The sequence below is a fragment of the Helianthus annuus genome, chromosome 5 (assembly GCF_002127325.2).
Source record: "Helianthus annuus cultivar XRQ/B chromosome 5, HanXRQr2.0-SUNRISE, whole genome shotgun sequence".
NCBI lineage: Eukaryota > Viridiplantae > Streptophyta > Magnoliopsida > Asterales > Asteraceae > Helianthus > Helianthus annuus.
The window spans coordinates 91899427-91920264 of NC_035437.2; the positions used below are offsets into that span (position 1 = coordinate 91899427).

The 20838-nt window shown below is 34.2% G+C and overlaps 2 protein-coding genes and 1 long non-coding RNA gene across 3 annotated transcripts; all 3 read right to left on the reverse strand.

The window, feature by feature from the left end:
- Nucleotides 1-374: 374 nt before the first annotated feature.
- LOC118492299 lies at nt 375-3052 on the reverse strand. Its single transcript, XR_004893055.1, has 3 exons — nt 2548-3052; nt 1523-1617; nt 375-908 (listed from the first exon to the last, which is right to left on the reverse strand). It is a non-coding gene; the product is annotated as an uncharacterized LOC118492299 (long non-coding RNA).
- Nucleotides 3053-13771: 10719 nt separating this feature from the next.
- Nucleotides 13772-15465, reverse strand: LOC110943198 (F-box/LRR-repeat protein At4g29420). The gene is made up of 2 exons (XM_022184950.1): nt 15087-15465; nt 13772-14541 (listed from the first exon to the last, which is right to left on the reverse strand). The coding sequence occupies exons 1-2, from the start codon at nt 15463-15465 to the stop codon at nt 13772-13774; spliced, it is 1149 nt and encodes a 382-aa protein (XP_022040642.1).
- Nucleotides 15466-16362: 897 nt separating this feature from the next.
- On the reverse strand, nt 16363-17827 carry LOC110938872 (dnaJ homolog subfamily C member 7-like). Its single transcript, XM_022180888.2, has 3 exons — nt 17510-17827; nt 17359-17416; nt 16363-17233 (listed from the first exon to the last, which is right to left on the reverse strand). Exons 1-3 carry the CDS (start codon nt 17710-17712, stop codon nt 17063-17065), a joined length of 432 nt encoding a protein of 143 aa, XP_022036580.1. The 5' UTR covers nt 17713-17827; the 3' UTR covers nt 16363-17062.
- Between the last annotated feature and the right edge of the window lie 3011 nt (nt 17828-20838).

The following is a 20838-nucleotide window of genomic DNA, read 5'->3' on the forward strand; positions in this document are numbered from 1 at the left end:
TTAGACAGCATGTATAAAAACAAATATTGTCAGTCTTTAATTGTCAAACATTGGCTCGTATGGTTTTCTTATTTATATAAAAATATTATGAAGTTATATAAATTTGATTTCTGAAATGATGAGTGCAAAGTGTGAAAATTGATGGACGGGTAAATATGATATAAAAGAAACTAGTTTTAAACCACGCGTGCGTTGCAGCGCGCTAAACCAAATCGTATAATCGTTCTTGGTTTGACAACATATATTTTATGCTTCGATTACTTGTACATTACTAGAAACAACAAATTTAGATAAATGAGTTAAAGAGGTTAGTCCGAGTGACTAAGTGCATACAGGTTTAGAATGACGTTTATAACACGAATATAACATAAATATAAATATGAATCATAAGTATTATTGTTATAAAATTTGGCTCAATCCTTTTGAACAATTTGATTCCTCTTTTGAATTCAACTTTGAAATAAACTTACATGAGGTAAGAAAAAACCTTATGTAAAGCACCTAATTAACAAAGTATCAGTTTAGCTAATTAATCAAGTCTCACAAAGTCTCCTACTACCAACTTAGACCATGTGCACTGGTAATAAACTTACCTTTGGGCGTTTTGCGCCATGTGGCAGCCCAGTCAGCAATGGGGCATTATGGGACGTTTTCTAAAATGGGTGTAGTGGGGAAGTGGGGATGTGGGGCATTATGTTAAAGGGGGTGTAAAGAATTAAATAAAAAAACTAACAAAAAAAGCTATTGGACAAACAAAAGAACACTGCATGTGATTGGGCAAACCCTTTTGCTCTCCGGCGTGGAATAAAGCACGCTTCAACCAATTTTTGCAACCAAAACGCCCAGGGGGGCGGCTGCCAGGCGTTCTCCGACGTTTTCGGACAAAAATACGCATCAACTTAATTTACCTAGAAATTGAAACCCATTAAAAAAAATTAGTAACATGTTTATGGCCCACACTTAAAAAAAACTAATACCATCAGTTCACTAAAAGTTCAATGAATTAAATCTCCAAATGGATTTCATTTAGTTGCATTTGAACTCCTTTTGCCTTCCAATATTTCAATAACAACATATTGTTTATTAGTATTTGGTCAGTATATCAAATTCATGATACAAAACTATAAGCCTATTTTATTTTCTCCAATCAAGAGATCATTTTATCATAAAACAAACAGAAGCTAAGAGCACTAAACATCCATCAAGGGAAAAAAGAAAAAACAACAATATAGACCACAACCAAAACAGGAACACTCCTATCTGAATTCCAGACTCTCAAAACTTATTCCAACTGTCCAGATTGAGACCATCGATTCTGCTCCTATTCACCATACACCAGTAGGTTTCCGCTTATGTCCAAACAACAACTAAATTCTAGTTAAATAGAGCATACCTCGTTAGTTTCTAAACCACATGCAATGTATCCAACAACAACTAATAATCCAAAAAAGTTCTAAAAGACCCGTGTTTAATAAAGAATGTAGTAGATAAAAGAACGATGTAGTAAAATAGAGGAACATACCTTCTCATTAGTATGGCCTTTCAAGGTTAAGATGTAATTGCTCAAGAATCGTTTGGTTCCAGTGCACAAAGCATCCACAATAATAAATCTTGTTTCTTTACATACAAATCGAAACAAAAAAAAAAATCATTGGATTAGATGATTGGCTTCTGGCAGATGATGAAACAAAAATTGGAAAAGAAAATAAATTAACAGACTATCACTATTTAATTTGGAAGGAACCAAACCAACATGTTTAACAAACTAAAATCAATGTCTAATTTGTGAAGACCCAAACCGACCCGCTAAAATCACTATCTACTTTGAGAATACCTAAGACCATGTGTAGTGGTGAAGAAAAATAATGCCCCCACCATGGGGCATTATCCGACACGTGGCAGTCCAGTCAGCATGGGGCGTTATTGCAAAAGTGGCGTAGTGGGAATAATGCCTAATAAATAAACTTGTTTAGCAAACTTAAATCATGAACAAAATTTATTGTTAGGTTTTCTATCATCATAAACTGAAAAACAGAGATAATTTTGATCAATCTCTCTATTTTTTAGCATATATTCCTTTATGAACTCCAATTTGGGGTTCTTTTAGTTTTATTTTGTTGAAGCCAATCATGTTAAAATAGGATCATACTACACAATCATATACGTTTCAAGTTTTCTTCAATAGTACATTAACAAACCCAAGACACAAAGTGACATAAACCAGCCTCACTTAAAACAACCACCACAGTTAGCTTCAAATCAAATTAATCCACCGAAAAGTGAGATCCATATTGCTGATTTGTGATCTAAAATATTCACACTAACTGAAACAGAACCACTTTCCTTTTTGTAAGCACATCAAAGGTATTTAGGAAAACCAAATTACACAATGTTTTAAAGGTTACTCTCATCCACAAAGTTCTAAAAACCCTAAAGTGTTAAGAGCATCAAACCCACGGCTAAACTTAGTCATCTACAACAAAAAAAAAAAAAGAAGAGAAGACGGCGAACATATAGGATGCTGTAAATCCCAACAATAAACCTCACCATTGGTCGCCAGACGTCGCCGGGGACAGAGGCAGAGATGTTGTGATGAGATTGATGGGGGGAGGTAGATGGGTTATACCTTAAATTCAGAAAAGCACACATGCAGACGAATCCGTCACCGATCTACTTGAAAATGGAACATGCAAGCTTTAATCCTTCTGCCGGAACTTAGCCGAAACCCTAGGTATTTCGCCGGCCATCTTCATCATTATCGGGTTCCGCTGATCCCTCCTGAAACCGCAATCGAAACCCTAGCCACCACTGTTGACCGCCGCTGCAGTGACCGGAAACCCTGGTACGACCGTCGTCTCACATGTGGCTCTCTGCTGCATCACTCTTCCTCTTTCACAGTCGCCGGATTTATTCCGGTTCCATGGGTTTTGTGATATTGTTGGTTGACGCGTTTCTCTTTCAACGGTGGGTGGGTCAGGGCTTGACGAGAATTTGTATGTGATAATTACGAAAGAACCCATTTACTGTTCAAAGCATACGTTTATTAATATATAGGATAACTAGGCTATTACCGGGAACATCCCGGGTTAAGAAAATTTAGTTTTCAGTAATAAAAGATAAAGGATGCTATTGGTGTAACCAAATCTTACAATATATTAAGAAGGATGTTTAGTTATTCTCCAAAAGAGTACATTGGTTCTAAAAAATGGCAGTTTTACCTTTTTACTCAAAAGTTTAACTTGTTACCAATGCCATAAGTAGGTACCTTTTAGAACGCCTATGAAAACAACTCATTGATCCAATTTCAGGATGCTATTGCTGGTACTACCCCTCTTCAGAACTCATTCCTACATATCAGGCCCAAATCATTGTTGATTTTAGCAACTTTTTATAAAGAATAAGAAAAAATGCACATACGAATAGTATCCAAGTTCAAAACTTTTACAGACCCACAAACATAAGGCACCAGAGTGTATTTCTAATGCGTAAAGACTCCTAAACCGTTTTCTTTGAAAAGAAAGTGTTGAAATAATAGTTTTTAATCATATTTGGCAAATTATTTTTTATAAAGTTTAGAAACTTTCAACAAAAGTGTTATGGTTCACCACGAGAAAGAGCTACACATTTCAAACAACACGAAATTTACATGTATTTAAACCATTACCCTAACATGCCCGACCTACCTACAAATCCACTACCAACTCAAATCCCTTGATTGCATGTAAAGACAAAGCTGCCTTAGCCAACTCAGCTTCAAGTTTGTCAAAAATTGGTGACCCAAGCCCCTGCCATGCAATTATCCAAGCATTAATCACACATGGGTAGGTGCACACAGCCATACATAAGAGTCATAGACACGTGTGTTAAAACAGAGTTGGTGCATAAAACGTGGGAGGTTTCTCACAATACACGTAACAACACCACAAACGGAATATCCTTTCACTCGGACTACATCTATAGCACATATGGTTGTATTTTTTATTTTTATTTTTCCATTTCTTATTTGCTTACAGGGAACATATATGGCTTCAATTAGATGGTTAAGGATTATATCTTGATTGAAAAAAAAAATCCGTAACTCGGGTCGTAAGCTTGTTTGAACATCCATTGCTCAATCAATAGCAACAGATTTGGATTGATGATCACAAATTTCATCCTAACACAACTCATATAGTTTAATTATTAAAGAATCGAAGCTAATTAACTAAAATGTCTAAATGCACCAAATGTGTTCACCGAAATATCTGACCGGAAACAACAAAAAATAGAAAATTTAAAAGTTCTTACTATCTTAACCCTTCTCTTAGACTTCGCATCTTTGATTTGCAAAACCTTTAGATTATCTGTCGGATTCCTCTGCAACATAGCAAACAAACACATACAAACCAATAGTCTCACTTGAAGAGAATCAATCAATTGTAAATGTACATTGATTCTAAAGTATATGTATCAACTCTGTCAAGTACACCACTACCATCATGGCATTCATTCCCTTTTTAAAACCATTAATAGTAAAAACTAATTTATATAAACAAAATTATTTATAAAAAACATTTAGTGAGATGATATTATTATCTTAAGTTACTTTTTGAAAAAAAAAAGAAATTTGAAGTCATGATGTAAGGTGGGATGAGGGTGTGACGCCCATAATAAAAATATAAATTGCATATTTTCCATAATAATCAAACTTAGCATACACTAAAATCATAGTTGGCCCTGGGGTGGGCGGGAGTACCCAGACAGGGCACACTTTATCCTGAGGCACATTTATATAAAAAAAAAAAAAAAAACTATATATATGTTATAATTTTTAAATAGAAAACCAATATAAAACATAAACTTATATCTTATGACCACTTAGAACTATCAATCTTAAAATTTCTAACTTAAGGCCATTAGGTATCAGCCCGATACCCATTTTAGTGTAAAAAAACTCTTAATAACAATAAGAGCCAAAGGGCATGTTTCTTCGGGCTCGGTTAGGGCATCTGAATTTTCAGGATCGGCCCAACCAAAAATATAATTTAATAATACAAAAGGGTAAATTACATTTTTTCGTTTTTTCGTCCTTTATGTTTGTAACGAGTTGCAATGGATGACCTTTAACTTCAATAATTACAGTCACAGTCCTTTATTTGTAAAACCTATTACACTCTAGGTCCTTTGACCCTAACCTAGTTAAATTTTTTAGTTAATTGTGATATGTGTTTTATACATGAGGCTAATTTGGTACTTTTACTCAATTATTAAAAATATATTTAACAAAATAACACACTAAAAAACTAAACACTAAAATCTTGTAACAAAAAGTAAATCTCATGTCTAAAACAACATATCTCTCTCTTTGTCTTTCTTTTCCTTCTCCTTTAATCTTCATCTACATCCATCCTCTAAAAACTCTATTTTTATCCTTTCTTTTATTTGTTTTCACCAACTTCTCTTTTGAAGTTCACTTCAAAATCATAAAACATTTCAACCTGCCTAAAATGGCGAGACAACACAAGGGATTATGTGTAGGATTACTCTAACATTCCATACATATACTTCCAGGCCATAATTTCTTTTTAGGAACTTGGGATCCATGTAGTATGGACAACCTACAGTCTCATTGAACCATCCACCTGCAAAATTGTAAAGAAACAACAAAATTCAGTTGATGCAAAAAAAAAAATATTTAGCAAAAAGAGTATATCAAACTGAACCTCACGTTTAAGTGTGTAGCGTATTTGCTCTTTTTCTTGAGGGAACTGTACGTATAACCCGTTAGCAGGGTCTAGGGGCGTTAATCAATTGTAAATAAAAAAATAAAACAAAACACAAAACATAAAATTCCCTTAACATATTAGTTAGGTGAGGTTGGTATGAATTCTTATTTCTTATAAAATCCATCCATGATGCGCTTATAGTTATGTGTAATGCATCTTCACAACATTTCAAAGAAAAAACACTATAAACAAAGAAACAGGTTAAACTTTACACAGCGAGGATGAGCGATATAGGGTTTTGCATCAAGCCTTGGAATAGAGAGGTTGCTTCTAGTAAGACCCCCGGTTTGATAGCAGTTTTGCATCAAGCCTTGGACATAAGGCACATAACACCCAGCAATTGGGACAAAGGCTGATTAGTGCATGTACCCCCTAGTATTTCGGCTATCAACGCCACCACATGATGCATGATTAACCGTCCCCCGTTTTTTCGTTATTTTCACGAAATTGGTAAAATAAAGTTAAAATTAGTGCACTTTCACTTTTGTCCCCCGAGGGCCCACACACATATACATTATATGCGCATACCGCAAGCGGGGCGTTTCCGAATATAAACCACATTATCCCCAAAAGTCCACACTTCAGCAAAATGAACTACACACAGAACTGAATTCAAACAATTATAGCAGAAATGTAAGTGGATGTTCGGGATTGCTTACTTAAGTGTTTGTTTGCTTATTGAAAACAAACCATATTATTTTTATTAACCATTGAAGTTAAAGAAAAAGACCAGTGGTGAAATACACAGGAGAATAATAATTGAAAGTGAGTTCATGATGAACCTTTAGGTTTCTTGGAAAAAAGTAAGAATGCAACAATGGCAACGGCAAAAACAACAATGACTATGGGGATCTCATTTTCTAGGAAATCCAATGCTCGGCAAAGAATCGAAGTTTGCTACAGTGATCTGTGATCAATCTTGCCTGAAAAATATACAACCACAGAAAAGAAGTTGTTGGTGCAATAAGCAGGTACTACTTACTTGTAAGTTGTAACATCTTCATATGTTTTCAGTTCTTAAAATAAGAAGCATATTATGCATTACTGATTCTACAATAGTGTAATGTATGTTTCAAGAGCAGTATCACTTTAAGGTAGATGAATGCAATTATTACACAAGTTTATTTGTATGATAACATGACAACAAATACCCCTAATTCTATAAGTTCTAAGCCGGAAACCATGTTACCTAATTTCAAGCGGTACACACGTAATACATTCATGAAGCTTAAATTAAGTAGAAAACAGAACTACAAAAAAATCAGTTTAGGAAGTTTTTTCTAAAATACCTTTAAACTTAAACTGCCATATAAGCGACATGAGATAATCTACTAATTGTAGGTTAGCTTCTCTTGACCTCTGCTTAGCAACCCTGTAAACATTAAAAAGGAAAGCATGATAAGTAGAGCTGGCAATTTTGACCCATTCACTTATTAAAGGCCCGATCGAGACAAGTACCTTCCAAGGAAGTATATGTACAGCACAAGAATCTTGGGAGTTGTACGATTGGACATATCTTTTGTTCTTAAGAAATTATCGTGAATAACATCGCTTCTTACTTTCACATTCACTTTACATAGTCCAAAATTTCACCAGTAAAGGAATGATTTGCATCCTTATTGTCCTTTAGTTCATTACCTGAATGCAATAACAAATTTGAGCATAAAGATTTTCATCGAACACCTTATTTGCATAAACATAACATGATCAAATGAAAACATATAATTGGATCGTCAAACCAAGTATCTCGAGTCGGATTAATACAAAAAACATTGTTAAAGACTTACTTAACTTGCTCCCTTTTTCTTCAAAACAGAAGTCCAATCTCATCCAACTTGAGCACCAGTCAGCACCAATAATTCAAACAACAACCTTGACAACCACAATCAAACCCATAAACAACAGTTGATTTCAATAAAAAAACGTGTTATCCACAAGTTTCGGGTGCTTACGTATCATCAAGAGCAAGAACCCCCCATTCATCGTCATGATAAGCAACAAAATAGATCACTGAATGTAAGTAATTAGAAAGTTAAAAGTTAGGGTTGTGGCAGTTGTTTGATTATTGTGTTTGATAGTTAATGGTTACCAGCTCTAGTTAACACACAGAACGTAATATCCATACATTTCTTGACCTGCAGCCCACCTAATAAGTACTAATTTTAAAAAAGATCTATAGTTAGTTACCTGGTATGCAGCAAAAGGGTCATCAAAAAGGTTGAACTCAGCATAAGGATTGCTTTTGAAGCATGTATATAAATTACCATGATTACCACCAGTTGGGTTCTTTGACCTTACACCACCACCTATGATATAAATGTGCTCAATATTTTTCTTTAAATGTGGATTGGTCATAAGAAAAATAGCGATGTTTGTGTGTGCTCCTATTACTAATAGACTAATGGGTCCGTTCAATATCTTCTCGATTAGTACTTGCTGAGCGGTAGGTTGTTTAAGAGGTGAGTATCTCCTGCTTCCCTAGTTCATAATAAAATATTAACAGATGCATTAATTGTCATAAGAACAGGGAAATATTGTAAGATTCGTCAAAATGGATTCCCAAAATCCGACCCGTTTTGAAACCAGAATCCTAACTTTTGAAACCTCGGAAGTTTTCGCGATTTACTTATCGATATAGTTATTTATTTATAACTAATTAACCTTTTACTATAAAAAAAAGTCTACAATTTATTAATTAATCTAGTTAGTTTCGTAGGATTAAATTGAGTTAAAAGGTTACATAACTTGACCTAGCTGATTGAATCTCTAAAAGTAAAGGGATTTAAAAACAAGTTTTGTAAAAAAAAAAATAATAAATAAATAAACAAGTAAAATAAATTAAAATATCAAAGTGGCTTCAACTCTTGATATAACCCCGTATTCTAGCAAATTGAAATATAAGGTTTTGTTGTTTTAGTCATAAACTTTGCCGCCCAAAATAAATACGTCGGCCAGTAAATCAACCGGCACATTAATGATTTCAAAGTTCATTTGTATTCTCAAAATCAATAAACTTGTTCAACACCATTTCTGCACACTATTTTATCACAATCTTTTTTGTTTCCAACCTCATATCCTCATAGATAAAAACTCAACCTTGCACACCACCTAAACCCATCGACCACCACCCTCTCGATTGTCAGTCAATATCCCATGTCTCCCTCTCACTCTCTGTTGATACCACAATACACCGGGGTTTCGCCGGAAAATCGGAGAAGGCGACCGGTTGCCGGAACCCATTACAATACTCGCAACAGGCCGAGAAACCCACACCCTCACAACCCCATAACATTCTTTTGAATCGCCTGCACTCTCGTCGGAAAACGCACACGTGCCGGAGAAGGTCGGAGTTCCGCCGCATACGTTCGAAGTTCACAACAGGACTTACTCCTGTTCGTCTCGTTTTACACACACCCAAAACCTTTTTACAAGACCTTGGGAGGAAATAGAACAGGTTCAATTACCCGCCACACATTCGCCGGAGTTACGCAGACGTTGCTGGATATCGGAGCGCGCCGGAAAGCGATACGGGTTCACGCCATTCCCGTTTCGGTATTAATTTTGTCCCTAGTTAACTCCCTTGTAATGGTATTCATTTGTCATCTTAATGATCCAAACTTGAAATATAAAGTTTGATAACAGTGGGTTACTGTCCGTATGTCCATATGTAAACATAGAAGATTACATAGAAGATGACAAACTGAGTTAATGTTCATATAAGATATTCAACCTACAAAACATAATGAGCAAAAGAAGTAACTAATTTAGATCGATTATGACAATTAACAAAGTTAGTTCTATATTAATAATAATATAGATGCATCAAGCATAACAGGGTAAGGTCCAGGGAATAGTAAGTGGTTTAGATAAAGTTTCATGGATTCAAGTTCATTACTTCAACTTTTAAAAATATATACGTATACATGATTACCAATGCTAATTGTTTAAAGTGTTTTATTTTACTTCCAAAATCATGAATAGGTATTCTATAAACAATATTTTTAATCCAAGTAATAAATTCATAAAACCATTCTATTTTGGCTGATAATTAATACCCAAATATGATGTTTTTCGTAATGTTTATAGTTTATTTACTTTTAGTTCTTTTTTTTCTATTTTTATATAAAACCATAATTAGCAATTTTATTTCAAATTCATTTCCTTTTGAAACGTAAACCATTAAATATATTAATAACATATATAGTTAACAATTTATTTTGGTTCTTTTTACAACATTAAATAATAATGAGGAGATAAAGTATAAAATCAAAAATCAATTTGTAAACCATGAAATATTATGAATGTTATTTAATGTATAATTATTCACTAGATCGATATGTGGTATTCGAAAATCTAGGATAACCGCTCTCGTTCGTTCTCTCGGATTCTCAATCTTGCTTGTGCGTTAATTCAAGGAGTCCCCGTATGCAAATTTTGTGAGTATACTCGTATTTCCCCCTTTTTACTTTTACCACTTTTGGGGTGTAACATGTTTACTTATCAAAAACTTACACATGAACATTTTGCTTAAACACATGAACACTCCTATAACATACTTGTAGCATGATGCCTAGATACACACTTTAGACGTTAGGTTTAATATGTTGTATCGAATTTTGGTTATGTTGGTTTGTTATTTTGATTAAACTTGTTGTTATTTGGGATATTGTATTGATGACTACTTGAAGTTTGGAAATGAAATTTGAATTATTAAATTATTGTCACAAATAGCGTTATGATGTCTCGAGCAATCTTCACACTTCGTCTCATCCCGATGTTTCCGCCATTGGTTGGGGTGTGACAAATATGACAACATTAATTGTTTTGTAATGGTTTTTTATAGTCTAGACTTTAAGTAGAGGTTCACAAATCACAAATGGGCCTGGGCTTGAACCCGTCTATAGCCCATCGAGAAAAGGACCGGTTGGCCCGGGACCCTCAAAGCCAACTTAAACTTGAAAGCCAATTTGGGCTGAAATATATTTTCTAAAACCGGGTCCAGTCCAAGCCTGGCCCTAGGCCTGATTAAGCCCGAAAGCCCAGTCAGTAGCCCAAATGGCAACTCTTTGTATTTTACTTTTTATAAATTCTTGGATATTATTTATATAACTTTTTTAGGTATATTATTTAAAAATCTTTAATTTTTTGTTAATGCTTTATATTACTTATTAAATTTAACTAAAATATATTTTCCATTTTTTCATAAGTTAAAATCGCGTATAAATTTTTTGTTATAATTATATAAAAAAGCCTTTTACATAAAATGCAAACTTAAAAACACAAATTAGATATTTACGCCTAAGAAATGAACCTGGGAACAACTTTGATCAATATAAAAGATGTAACAATAAGTTATATAATTAGAAAATTCAGTTTCTAGAAAAAATGGTTGTGCTGGATTTAACTATGGGTTAGATTATTAGAAGAAGAAACTAAAAAAGAGATTCTTATAAAGTCCTCAAATTGAGTTGTACGACCTAATTCATTGGTGAAATGTCCAACACTAAACACTTACATGGAGACATAAGGTCTCTAACTTAACGAATTAAAGTACACCACTTCAATCAAATTCAAAAGCACCAAAAACACATTTAATAAAAAAAGGAAAACAAAACCCCAATTACTATAAACCATTAGCAACTTCTGCAAAAAAGCTTTAAATTATTAAATGTATACCAAAAAAAATAATAAGAAAAGAACATGGAAATCAAAACCAGAATTACCATGAATCGTTGGAAATGGTTCACTTGAATCAATAGTGAGTCAAAATCAATATCAATATCAATATCAATAATAAATAATAAAAAAAAATGATAGCCAAGAAACCACATGAAAGTTACCTACGATTTGCGAAGAAGATTTGAGAGATGAAAGCCAAGAATCGAATGGCCATGAAGTCAAATCCGATTTGTGAACAGAACTCACAAACGGAGGGATGAGTCTTGAGAGGCTCGTCTTCGGTGGCGATGAAATAAAATCCGTATCTGAAAAAAAAAACACGAAAAACATCAATGCCAAACATCAAATATTATAATTGATTATCTAGATATTAAATCTTCAAATTTCATATGCTAAAAAATATACTGTAAAACAAAAAAAAAATCAACCGCAACATTCAATCGTATCTCTTATTTCATAGGATTCAATCCTTCACAAAACAACCCCTTCAAAAACTACGGATCTCGTTTCCCTCGTCACCACCAACTTATTCCCATCAACCACACAAATCGACTGCATAAAATTAAAATCGAAAGTCATACCTGCGAGATGAAGATCAGAGATGAAGATCGATTGATCATTCCTTTACTGACAAACCTAATCCACAATTCAAGAAATAAGAAAAAACATTCAAACAAATAAGAAGAAAAGATTGTATATATCTAAATCGATCAAACAATTAATGGATAAAGTTATATTGCAAACCTAAGACGGAAACCTAAATATAATGTGAAGAACAAAAAGAATCGAAATCAAAATACCTCAATTGTTGTGTGCTCATCAGATCAAACCAGACAAAAGGAAAACCCAATCATTGTGAATCTTGAGCGTTTCACCCAAATCGCAGTGATGAAACTGGTTTGTGATGGAGGTGTAGGATTTCGCCATTAGGGTTTCTGTCGACGGAGGCGCAGGAAGAGAATGATTAGGGTTTATTTTTTGTTTATTATATACCCGGGTTAAAATATGCGGGTATGGTTGTGCCATTCGGATCCCGTGTAAAAATAAAGAGCTTCCCACATTTTCCCGCCAAAAATCCATTGTGGTTGCACCACCACTTGACACGTGTCCCACATTTTATTCATATATTATATATATAGATTACATGTAATAGTCGATGTCATGCATAAACATATTTGTTATAACTAGAATAAATTGTATCAAAGGCGGTTACATTAGTTGAAAAGGTAGAAGAAAGGGACAAGTTAACGAGTGTGTGTTGGTTTTGGTGCTTTTTCTTTGAAACAACTCATTTACTCGACTTCATTTGGTCGGATTCATTTTGTCACGAACCCAAAATGATACTATTTAAGGACGACCCTTTTGACCCAAACTCATTCTGCGCACAACCCATTTTTAGCGGAACTTGTTTTACCAGTCATCCAACCAGACCAACACGTTATGTCATTTACAAAAAAATGTTATGTATGGATATCATCAGAAATTTACTACATTTTTACGCTTAAAAACAAACAAATCAAACATGCATGAGAGTTGGCAATAGATCACTGTATAAGGACTTGTTTATTGAAAAATACACTACGTAAATTTTTTACATTTTTAAAAATAAACAAAATTAGGAGGCAAGGATCCATCATTCCTTCTTGGTACATGAAACATACAACGTCATGTTTAATACTTGTGTTAATTACGTCTTCAGATACCTGTTAAACATGATAAGACACGCTTTGCCAGTCCTGCACTAGACGTTGTACCACCACAAGAAATCTGAGCAATAGCGGCGACGTATACATGTATAGCAAAATACCAAACAAAAGATATGGAAACTTACACGATTATGAGCATACAAAACTGTAATTACACATTGATGCCATACATGGAGGCTTTGATTGAACAATACTTGGTTTCTCAAGTTATCATAATTTGGAATACATTTTCTTTTAAATATATTGGCATACACTCCAAAAGTGCCCATTTGGCAAATTATTAACTTTAAAATGTTCAAACTTGAAAGTTAAAACATGATAATAGTAATAATACAGTATAACTTCTAAGTCTGATATCTAGAGCTATTTTCTTCACGTATAAAAGCACATGATTCTATTATAGTGTAAATTAAAATATGAAAAGTCTGCATCAATATGATATAATCAAGATTACCACATCACAAACATGGTTCTTAGATGCTTTGTGGAGTTTAATTAGACACACCATTAGTTATTTATGAATCTTCAATATCGTCACTCCATATTCTCCATCTCCACTTCAACCTGGGCCAACGAGCCATGCACTTAGACACGAAAATACTAGATTCGGTATCAGCAACATCACCACGGATGAGCAACGAGACATCTGTCAAGCCAACACATTGGTCCAACAGATGAGAAAGTCAACGACGGGTCAACTAAGTCCAAATATGCACAGATCGTTTTCAATCCTTTCCTCCCATCCAATATTTCCCAATCTTCTGCGTTCAAACAAGCTTCTAACTCCGACCAAGCACCTGAATAAATGCATAGAGAACTCACGTTCGGGAAAACTGTGAACACCTTCCTTATGGTTAACTTTGAATCTCTGGCGTCTCTTGGTTCATGGTTTCGCGAATCCAATGTCAGAGTTTCTACTGTTTTTGTAGTCGGGAATTCTGAAAGTAAGGAGCCAGTATATAAACAGCCCAACCAAAGTGTTTTTAATTTCTCAAACGTCTTGGGGCTGAACGCAACGACGTGTTTAATGGTATTAAGGCTAAGATGAAAGTCAGATAACATGGGAGCTTCAACATGAATTGCAACGGGCACGAAACATTCAATTTTGAGTGTGATGAGTTTGGGGGTGATTAGAGTTAAAGAAGGCGGATAATCATATACAACCACATGGCAGGTTTGTAGGTTGAGAAGGTGGATCTTTGGATCTTTGAGTTCTCTAACACCTACTAAGTTAAGAACTTGAAGATTAGGGAAACACGTGTTCAACTCGGTTAGGTGTTGGTCTTCTAATCTTGTTAATTCCAGTGTCAAACTTGTTAGCATTGGCATTGGATTCAAGTTGACCACAGACAGCCGTCCAAAATCTAAATGTAACTCAACAAGACTACGACCTGCATGCATCAGTATCAAAGGATGCATCAAAAGTAGGGGTGGAAACTAGCCGAGCTATTCACAAGCCACTCGAGCTGGCTTGGAAAAAGATTGTAACGAGCCTACCTTAAACGAGCTCGAGCTCAAACTCGAGACAAAAAAACAAGCCCGTTTAGTTAATGACCCCGTGCCCCAGCTTCACTTATATAACCCAGACTCGCGAGCCTAAACGAGCCTATTGTTTATATAATTTTTAATTAATACATTAAATATTAATATTTACTATTATGAAAAATAACTAAATTATATATATAAAATAGTAACTACGATTAATATAAATTAATTAAAAATAATAAACGAATTGAGTCGGTGCAAAGCTCGAGCTTGACTCAACTAGCTCGTTTATACCCCTAATCAAAAGAAGGAGAATAATTGAATAAATGCTTTAACACAACTAAGACAATCATACATGTTAAATCAAACTTTTAAGTTTAAAAAATAACACCAAGTATAATTAATAATTTATATTCAACTTAACAAAATCACAAGAAAATATTTAACTTACAATACGCAGAAATCAGCGGCAAAACATTGGGAATATCGTACGGAGGAAAACATAATGAAAGCGATTTCAATGATTTCGAAACCTTAGGCAGCCACTCCTTAGCAAAATCTTCATCGGTGGGATCAACATCAACGTCGATACACACAGATTCAACCATTCGAAGTTTGGAAATAAGATCCAGAAAAACCGTCTTGAAAGAAGTTGTAACCATAGAGCTTGAATCCTTGGACCATATATTCGTGTATCGAAGATTAATTGATCGGAGTTCTGGAAACACAGCATTGAAAGACTTGGAAGCCACACGGCAGCAAGCAACGTCGGCTGAGTCGCCGAGTCGACTCAGTATTTGGAGAAGTAGAGAGTCATGGAGTTTTTCCATGGAAACAATTACTTGTTTCAGAAAAGGAAGAAGATGAAAAACCCTACGATGCCGTGCATGCGTGTTACGTGGTGATTTATGTCTCTGTGGACTGGGCCTCAACCCGATATACAAGGTTCAACCTAATGAAAGCCTTTATAACTATAGCTTACATTGTTCTTGAGGTGTACAACCGGCTTCTTTTTTGTCCAAACCGATTCGCTTGCAACCGGTTCCAGTTTAGGTCAACAAAAAGCCAACATCGGGTTTTTTGGAACTGGTTGACCAAAGACAAACATCTGGGTTTGGACGGTTTGAACCGGGTTCGGGTCGGGTTTGATCAGGTTCAAACTGATTTTAAATTCTCCTCTAAGAAAATTGTAATTATGTAGAGAATATATGCATTCGAATATAAGAACCACCCAAAATACCAAAATATGAATAAACACATGTGTTACCTGGTTGATCATGAAAGTCTCAATCAATTCCATAGTCTGATAAAAACCTATAAATGTTGATTGGTACCTGGGTAAGTAATAAAAAAACACATTCAGCTTTATATTTTAGCAAGATTAAAAAATGAAGAACTAAAAGATATGATCTAAAAACGAAATCGAAATGTAAAACATGCTTTTTATAAAAAGTATCTTACTTGAATAATACATATTTAGAACTAATCAATTGGAAAAAGAATTAGAACCAGAATGAAGATAAAAGGGATATTTAGGGTTTTGAAAATTGTCCAGTGTATTTGTATAAGATCCCTTTTGAGACTCAATTAATCTCGTAGAAAAAAAAAAAGAGATTTATAGTTTGCAATACTGCAAAATCAATAAAATTGAAAGAAGATTTGGTGTTAGGAAGATTAAACATACCTCTTGATGCTTTGAACCAGAATGGAGATGAAGGCTCTAGGGTTTTGGAAAAGTGCGTACAAAAGTTGGATCATAACAGGATTCAGAGCAGGGTATGGAGCGCGCCTAACCCATGTACACAAAACTTTTACCCAAAAGTTTTCCCGCCAAATGCAATCTAAGATACAATATCACATGTGTCCCAAATTATTTTCATTTATTATACTAGTGGGAAGGCCCGCACGTTGCCGCGGGTATTTATGAGTTTTTGCCGCACGTTGCCCAACGAGTTCACATAGTTTATTTTTAAAACCAATTTGTTAACACAACTAAGGGGAGGCGAGGTGGTCCGTTATGGACCATCATAACGCGTTGAACCATCACGAAACACCGCCGCCGGACTTAATATAACGCGTTATTTGTATAACGCGTTGAAAGAGAAAGGAAGGCATCTGCATGTTGCATGTGGGCATGACACGTGTGTTTCATGAAAGAGAAAGGAAGGCATCTGCATCTGCATATGCTTTGGACACGTGGACACTTGTTGTTTGTGATTTGAGAGTAAATATTTTTAAATTTGGGAGTGGTAGAATTCCATCACTAGTGATACCACCCTCCTACATTTCAATCACTAGTGATAGAAATTTGGTTGATGACATGGCACGATTTTATTGGACAGTGTGAGTGATAGAAACTATCACTAGTGAACCACCCCTCCCCCTAATATAGCAATTAATTATAAACAAAGAATTGACATAAACTCCTCAAAACTCAATGGCATCAATGACTTCACCCAATGCTTGGCGGGCAGCAGTGCGATTGCATAAACAGATAGCAGTGAAAGACTTTGATTCAATACTTTGCATTAAAGTATTAGTGTAATGCTCCACTGCTTCTCTATACTTCCCACCTTTAAAAGCTTTATTTCCTTCATCCTAAAACATTGAATAATATATGCATGTAACATGAAAAATCATAAGTCAACTGAAAGTCTACAATGTCAAATATTTCAAATAGATAGGAACTTGAAAGTCCGAAACCACATATCACACGTTCACACCTTACACCGAAGAAGTTCACTGATAGTGGCACATGAAAGGCAAGATGGGCCTTGAGTTCTGCAATGTGGGACAAAAAAGTTACAAAAACAAATCAAACTTCATTCGTTTTAAAAACACCTATGTGTGTGTGTTCGTGTAGATAATTATTACTTGGTTTCAGAAGGTGCCAGTTGCTCATATTTCTCAAGGATAGAAAGGGCCAAGTCAAACTTAGCCATGTGAAAGTTGGACCTAGCCATCAAGCTCCATCTCGAAAGCTTCAATGGTCGGACTTGATCCTCATTTTGCATGTGATCAATATCATCAATGGTCACAAAATTCTTTTTAGCAGAAGTAAGTGTTTGCTCACACATTTGAATCACCTCTTCATGCTTATGCAGCTGTTACATTCCACATAAGATAAAGCCAACGATGAGAATGACAATGTCTCAAAGTATCATAACCTAAATCACTTTATTAATAAAAAACTCCTAGTTAAATTGTGAAAGTAAATACCATTAGTCTCCCCTTTCATTTCAAGTAGTTTCTCTGAATAGCGGCTTATTGACAAAGCCTAGCTCCTCAACAACCTCCAAAGCAGTAGTTGCTGACTCAAAGGTTTTATGTTGCAAAAGTTCAGCCAACTTGCTGATATAACTAACCACTTTCTATCAGACAAAAAACCCCAAATCAGAAGCCGAAAAAAAAAAGAAGTTAAGTACTTAACTCCATGAGACAATGCATACAAATCTTATAATATTACCCCCTAATCATTAGATAAATTTAATACTACGTTTAAACCCTTATACTTCTTTCTGTTGTGATGGTTAAAACATGTTAACAGTGTGAATAATTAGAAAAATTTACCTCGGCCTTTTGTAGACCATCAGATGCCTCAATAATAAGCCTTCTATCTAAGAATACCAGTCTAGAGTCCAAGCACTTTTTGTAATTTTACAATGCATCATCAATATTTCCAAGAACAAGATGGTAGCTAAGAAACACAAACCATAAGTAATATTTGTATGATAAATAACAATATCACTATACAAGTCATATTTAAGCCGATGTAAGCATAGATAAATTAATAGAAATTTGTTTATTATAATAAAGATTATATATTCAACGGTGATTATTATTAAAATAAGTTTTAGTAAATCTTATATAATCAATCTTATTTAAAAACAGTTAATAGTTGAAATATATTTAATGTTAATATGAATTGAATAACAATATAAAAACAATATATCGAGTTAAATAAAAACAAATTTAGAAAAACATAATTAACTAAACACAAAACAAAAACAACTATTCAGATATTTGGAAAACATCTCAAGGATATTGCTTTATAATCCTCAAACGTTTATGACTAATTATTTGCTTTTTATATTTATTCAACCCGTGTACAAGGTTATAATCCTAGAGTTTGACAAGATTCTGATGTTGTAGTTTAGATATTGAGATGACTTCATTCTTGAACTCTTGAAGTCCTTGAGTAGTTGAGTGAAATTTTTTGCTAGCCGCTTCACTTCTATTGCCTGCCCATCTTCCAGCACACCATGAAACAGAACTTTGACTTTTTAAGCCATGTATGGCACAAAAAGCCTTCTCTACATCTTCGAAGATAACTTGCCGTATGCTTTGTTTCATTTCAAACTTAAAATACATAAAGTACAATTCACTACAAGAAACAATTATGGGTGCTAGTAACCTCGATTACTTAGACTGTGGGGTGTAGGCGCGGGAAGGAGGTCAGGTAGCCGACGTGGCCTCTTCCCCGACGGGGAACACCCCCTCCCCCCGGTTACAATATTGGTGAACTCGATGGGATATCCCCGATGTTTGTTGATTGAATGGGAAGATGATGGAGGTGAAAGGGAACCATACCCTTTGATAGGGAAGGGAAGGAAGAACTAGTGATGTGGAGGTGAGGTGGAGCTGATGTTGATGTTGGAGGAAGTCCTCCCACAAATCTTATATGTTATATCCTCAGTAACTTTATAAAATTAAATCTAATTCTAATAAAAGAGTCATATTAATGCCATATGACATTTTCTCATCCAAAAATCATATTAAAGCCACATGGCATTTTCTCATTTAATTCACTAATAATATATATTTATATTTCATATGCATAAATATTATGATGCATACTAATAGCAATAAATATGTCATAAGGTTTGTTTAGCTATTTCATGTTTAGTAATTTAAAAGTTTAATATTTCTTTTAAGGACAATAGAGATGTTTTAATTGAAAAAATAATAATTAAAAAAACAAAAATAATAAATTATAATGATAATAAAACTATCAAAATAATAATAATTTTTACATTTTAAAAGAATATATATATATAATATTAAATTAATTTAGCCAATGAGTTAATGTTAATCAAGAATATATTTACATATATAAAGGAGGGTGGGGCACCAAGCGGCTTCGACAAACACTCCATAAAATGTCACCTGACAATTCCTAATGTAATTGAGCTTTTTAAATACAAGTTAATTTGATCTATAAGCTTTTTAAATTTAATATGAATTCTAATTCTAATAAAAGAGTCATATTAATACCACATGACATTTTCTCATTCAATTCACTAATAATATATATATTTATATTTCATATGCATAAATATTATAATGCATAATAATAATAATAATAATTATATTTTAGCTATTTCATATTTATTAATTTAAAAGTTTAATATTTATTTAAGGAACAATTGCTATGTAAGGTTGGTTGGTTTCTAAAAAAATCAGTTTTTACGCATGACCAATAATATGTGGCATTATCCAGAGTAAAAAGTAGAGATGACTTTAAGCTGTTGATACTTGCTGAAGATGGTTAATTAAATTACAAACAAAATTACAAATGTCATGTATAAAAAAGTGGTTAGAAATTTATAAATGTGATGTCTATCTTGATTTTAGATTGTTTGATTTAATAGGAATAATTCATTTAGGTAAATTGGTTTACAGGGTTAGGATATAATAGGAAGTTTATTTGGCTAAGAAGGCTAGGAAGTGATCTTGACCATCCATTTAGTTAATCAAGGGCTAAGATTAAATGATGGGAATTAAAGGGAAGAAAAGAGGTGCATGAGTTTGTTTAGGGGTATTCTAGTCAATCCAAGGCAATACAAGAAATTTGGTTCTTTACCAACACAAAGTATATGTAGGAAAAAGCATATAATGCGTTGTTAGTTTTGTTTACCTACACAGAAAATAAGTGTAATGATGTGTAGGCTCATGACTGTGGATATAGGTCATTATCCACACATAAGTTATATGTAGGCATATAGCAAGCTATACCTACACATATATGTGTGGCTAAAAGCCATTTATATATGTGGTTAAAAGTACAACAATTTGTTTAGAAGACATCTGACGTGGCAGCTGACGTGGAATCCGACGTGGCAGCTGACATGGCATCCGACGTGGCATCCGACGTGGCAGTTGACGTGGCATCCGACATGGCAGTTGACGTGGCATGAATATAT

Coding starts and splice junctions, on each gene's coding strand:
- LOC110943198 (XM_022184950.1), bottom strand. CDS start 15,465: ATGGAAAAACTCCATGACTCTCTACTTCTCCAAATACTGAGTCGACTC. Junction 14,542..15,086: donor GCCGCTGATTTCTGCGTATT/GTAAGTTAAATA, acceptor TGATGCATGCAG/GTCGTAGTCTTGTTGAGTTA.
- LOC110938872 (XM_022180888.2), bottom strand. CDS start 17,712: ATGTGTGAGCAAACACTTACTTCTGCTAAAAAGAATTTTGTGACCATT. Junction 17,417..17,509: donor CTGGCACCTTCTGAAACCAA/GTAATAATTATC, acceptor CCCACATTGCAG/AACTCAAGGCCCATCTTGCC. Junction 17,234..17,358: donor GTGAACTTCTTCGGTGTAAG/GTGTGAACGTGT, acceptor TCAATGTTTTAG/GATGAAGGAAATAAAGCTTT.